Genomic DNA, 5,254 nt, shown 5'->3' on the forward strand with positions numbered 1-5,254 from the left:
ATGTATACGTTTAAAATCAATAAGTATAGCTAATGAACTTTTAACTAGTTTTTTTATTATAACTTTAAATCGTTTTGATTTCCTTACATCGATCCTCATGATCATCGAGACAAAACAAAGTTTTAATCGAATCGATATCAAACTCGACCCTAACAATGTCGAATCATGGTGTCAATGTAGGCCCGTAATCAAACACTTGATTGATTCACTTCACCTTCTAGCTTTGTCAATATCCCGTTGATTACATTATCATTGAGAACACAAGCAATTGATCATCTTAATCTACCCAAAGAAAACAAATCCACCACTATAAACTAATGATTGTGTTATGTCCCGGTCTTAAAGCAACAATATTAACAATTAATCCCAAACACCCAAACTAATTCGTACCAAAATTATTAATTAGCGTTTTTATCGTTTAATCCAACCCGTCAATCCATTTAGAAGATGTTCTTGAATATCGTAAGCTGGATATTACACTCGATTCGGGCTACAAATTGATTCTCGGTAAACTTCGTTAACGACTTAGTACTTAGCATAAGTTATTGAAATTTTTTTGTATTGGGATTTCATTTTGTCCGTTTAGCTAGATTAACCTAGATAGTTTTTCGTATTCATTGTCCGACTTTTCTTTATTTATAGGTGCATTGCTTTTTATTAATCCCAATTGTTATCGTTTGGTCGTTGCATGTCTCAACTAACGAATTTGCCGATAACGATCCTACCTTTTATCATATTTGTTTCCAACGGTCTGCGACTAACATAATTCTAACGTTGATAGTTGCGGGTCACCGAAATAATGTTTTTAGCCGGAAAACTCACATTTTTCGGGAAACTCAACATTTCCGTCCCAAACATCTTTGTAATCTTAGATCGGAACCTTTAGGAACCATATTTTAGTAAAAGCCCCCAATTATTGAGGTCGTCGGAACCCTAAAGCCATTGCTGCAATCGGTTGGTGGTGCTCAAGTGGTGGTTGTTAGTTGGTGGCAGTGGTGGTGTTCATGTTGAGTTTTCCGGCAAAAAATGTGACTTTTTCGGCTAAAAACGTTTTTCTGGCAACCTTCAAGTAACAACGTTAAGGTTCCGTTAGTCGTGGACCATTTGGGGATAAATACATTAAAAGATGGACCGTTAGCAGTCAACTCGTTAGTTAAGACCAGCAATGGTCAAAAGATGATAGTTGGGATTAATAAAAACAAATGCACGTTAGGTGCGTGACGACACATCATAGAAACCCGATTAGGATAATCGACACATACGTATATTATACGAACTAATACATAATTAGCAGTGAAGCAAAGATTAAACTCCATAAACACAAGAGGTTAAAACACATGGATCAATACATACATTCATACATAAACTAAAAGAGTATTAATCTTGGGTCTTCTTATTCTAAACCCTAACTTGTCACATTTAAATCACAAACAACTTTAAAAGAAAGCCCGGCTCCCGTAAAACACCCGACCCGACCCATTCGGTGTCTGAACCTTAGGGTCCGAATCCGACTTCCCAGAACCCGGACCCGGACTCTCTTTCTCAACATCCAACGGAAGCGTCATCTTCGCCAACGACTCGGTAAACTGTTGCATACTCTTCATGTACAAATCCACAAAGTCTTGTTGCACAACTTTTTGGTCAAAGTCGGTCAAAACCGACACCACGGGTTTCTTCACCGGGCCCTTGCTCACCGAGTCACTCTCGGGTTCACTGTCTTTACCCAACCCGTGATTTGCACATTGAGACTCATTAGTTGAGACACTCGTCGGTGGGGACTTGGGCTTCGGGCTTTCAACGGGCTCAACGGTTTCTGTAACAGGCTCGGTTTGATCATCGCTTTCCGAGCTCAAACCGTAATACTCGGTCACCATCATATGGTTTTCGGTCACGATCTTCGGGTCCGGGAACTCGATTTTGTCGAGTTCGGCCAGCTCCGAGTCGGTAACCGCACCGTTGGCGGCAGGTGGCGGTGGGATCGTAATTACGTCAGGGGTGGCTCCGGTGTACGTTAACGACAAGTCGACGAAACCCGAAGGCGAGTGGAACAAATCGGTGGACGATAAACAGAACTCGTTTTCGAACTTTCCGTTTTTAACGACGATTTCGGATAACGGGATTAAACAAAATCCTAAAAGTTGATCTTCAAGATAATTTCTAACTCTGCTCAACATAAAGATTTCAACTTTAAGTGAACAAGAATCAATTGCAGGAACATTGATTCGAAGGGTTTCGTTAAAGACCGGATTTTGGCCACCGCCGTTGACGGTTTGAGTGGTGACCGCCTTTTCGGGGTGGCTAGTGATGCATATTTTGGCATAAACATCTTGTTTGTGGTATATGCATATGTTTTGGATGTCTCTAGCTTGATGAATGTGGACATCAAGAACACCGAGGCCTGATTCGGGTTCGGGCTTCTTTGTCGGGTTTTTCGTTAAAAGATCGAGTTGGTTTTTGGGTTCGGGTTCGGGGTACACGGATGAGGTCTTGAATGGTGACACAACAGATTGAGGGGATTCCATGAAAGCCTGCAAGTTTTAAAGATATTATGCAGCAAGAACTTTAGATTATTAACTTTATGAATAAATATTGATCAAGAAATAGTAGAATATGAATCAAGTTACACACTTTTGCATAATAAGATTTCACAAACAACACAAAAAAAAGAAGCACATTTATAAAGATTAAATCTTGGGCAAAAGTTTATAATTTATAATTAATAATAATCTATTTTCAGGTTTTTGTGGATAAAATATTGATTTAAAGATCAAGAAACAGAGGAATTTGAGTAAAGCCACACACTTTTGCATATAAAGATTTCACAAAAAGCCCAAAAAAATAAAAATAAAAAAACTTTATAAAGATTTTGAACAAATATTGGGAAAATTCAGGAACTTTAACTGAAAATAATCATTTTTGCAGGTTTTTGTGAATAAATATTGATTTTAAAGATCAAGAAACAGAGAAATTTGAGTAAAGTCACACACTTTTGCATAAAATGATAATAATAAAATAAAAATAAAAAAACTTTATGAAGATTTTGAGCAAATATTGGGCAAATTCATTATTTCCAACTGAAAATAATCAACTTTTGCAGGTTTTTGGGAACAAATACTGATTTATAAAGTTCAAGAAACAGAGGAATTTGAGTAAAGTCACACACTTTTGCATAAAAAATATTAAAAAAAAAACTTTAAGAAGATTTTGAGCAAATATAGGGCAAATTCATATTTTCCAACTGAAAATAATCAACTTTTGCAGGTTTTTGAGAACAAATACTGATTTTTAAAGATAAAAAAAACAGAGGAATTTGAGTAAAGTCACAACCTTTTGCATAAAAAGACTTCACGAAACAGCAAATAGTGAACACATTCATGAATTATAACTAATTAATCATCAATTTTGATGAGCAAAAGCAATTTCAATCACCGAAAATTAAACTAGATTCATAAGAAATCAAGAAAGTTGAAAAATACAAAAAATAAATAAAAAGTTGGGTGATTTCTTGCCTTTTTGATGACCAAATAATTGGTTAAATTTTGATACTCTGAAATCTGCAGCAGGCAATCAAGCTTGAGAAGTGAGAACAAAGATATTATTATTATTATTATTATTATTATTATTATTATTATTATTATCAACAATAATAATAACGTTAAAACTATGAAAGATAATGTTATGTAGTTGTTGTCCCTTGAAAACAATTGATGGGTTTTCTTTTGTAGAGTGTAGTGTGTAGTATGTGAAAGCTAGCTTGTGCATTCGTGTGTCCCCATTTTTATAAGTTGCCTCCTACTTTATAATATTTTATTATTATCATTATTTGTATATTTTAATCATTAATAACTTTAAAGGTTCCTAGTATTTAGAATTTATTTTCTTACAATACAAAAATGTTATTGGAAAAGAAAATTCTATGGGTGTTTTTGGTATAATGTTATGTAATGCTGGAGAATGGAATTGATCATTACCAGTTTTTTATCATGTTAGGTGTTGGTCGGTCTATGATAAAATGGTTGTGGTCTTGAGCAAGTAGGTTGAAAGAGAGTGGAATGAAGAAAAAAAGTAGGGAGAGGGTTACGGTGAACGGTTATGACATCTATGGAGTGAATGAGATTTTATTGTGCAATATGTGATTTTATTTCATTAACAAATTAAAACCCTGTTTTTTTTCATTCTTCTCGGAGTGGTCAATTCATTTCGACTAACTATTATGCATATCAAACACTACCTACATTAAGTATTATCGCAATGACCAACCGGATAAGGTAATAATAGTGCAAACAGTAATGGTGTGGGATGCTTTTTTTTAGTTTTTTAAACTACTCTAGGACTTCACCAATCATGCACTTTCACCTAAGTTTATCCTGAACTACCTTAAAAGATGTCGTCACTCATTTCAATCACCATAATTTATTTATTTTGTTAATCAAATAAAAATAAGGTTGTTAAATTCCTAATTAGACAAGTTGCAAAGAAATCTTAGAAATTACAAAAGCCGGGAAATTGCAAAAATTGGTTTCAGTGGCGAAACTTGGACTAGTTCGCGGCCAGGGAGGCTCAAAATGTATTTAAAAAATATTAACGAGGTGGGACCAAGTTCAAAATTCAGTCGGAAACGGATATAGGGCAATTAGAATTTAAACGTATTTTAATTTCCTTGACAAACATAATTAGAATTTATTCAATTCTTTATTTTTAAACCTTTCCGATTAAAAAAAACATATTCTTTATCTTTAAATTTCAATAGTAATATAGTGATTAGTGAAGGGTAAGTTACACATATACTTCTTGTAGTAAACGTAATCTTTGATATATAATTAGCAACCATTACTTCGATCATTATGTGAATATTAAATTATTAATCATAATGTGTCGTGGTTCTTAAAAAATTTGTAAGTTTAAACTTTATGCTAAAATAATAATTTAAAGTTACCAAATTATTTACTTGGTGTTACTACTATTGTAAAGGACCCACATATACGCATGTGATGACGTGGGTGGGAGCTCAATCAGGTGAGTGCGACCACAGCATATGCTGCCTAGGAGAGTGGGGACCACACTCTTGTTCGTTCACTAATCATGTTAGGCCCAAAGAGATTTGGTATTGTCAATGAGGCCCACCAATTTTTGAAACTGCTCACATGGGACCCCTTGAGTTCTTTTATTTGTTTTTCGATACTTTTGTCGGTGGAATGCTTTTCAAGTTAATGACACGTTAGAGTTATCTTTTTCTTTAACAGACACCTAATCT

General features: G+C 34.7%; 1 protein-coding gene across 1 annotated transcript; it reads right to left on the minus strand.

The window, feature by feature from the left end:
• Window positions 1-1,294: 1,294 nt before the first annotated feature.
• LOC143608552 (uncharacterized) lies at window positions 1,295-3,757 on the minus strand. Its single transcript, XM_077083567.1, has 2 exons — window positions 3,510-3,757; window positions 1,295-2,528 (listed from the first exon to the last, which is right to left on the minus strand). Exon 2 carries the CDS (start codon window positions 2,520-2,522, stop codon window positions 1,437-1,439), a length of 1,086 nt encoding a protein of 361 aa, XP_076939682.1. The 5' UTR covers window positions 2,523-2,528; window positions 3,510-3,757; the 3' UTR covers window positions 1,295-1,436.
• Window positions 3,758-5,254: the final 1,497 nt, after the last annotated feature.

The sequence above is a fragment of the Bidens hawaiensis genome, unplaced genomic scaffold, assembly GCF_021521415.1.
Source record: "Bidens hawaiensis isolate Kalapana, Puna unplaced genomic scaffold, B.hawaiensis_p1.1 tig00419396_1, whole genome shotgun sequence".
NCBI lineage: Eukaryota > Viridiplantae > Streptophyta > Magnoliopsida > Asterales > Asteraceae > Bidens > Bidens hawaiensis.

Excerpts from the sequence above, each read along its gene's own strand:
- LOC143608552 (XM_077083567.1), bottom strand. The coding sequence starts at position 2,522 with ATGGAATCCCCTCAATCTGTTGTGTCACCATTCAAGACCTCATCCGTG.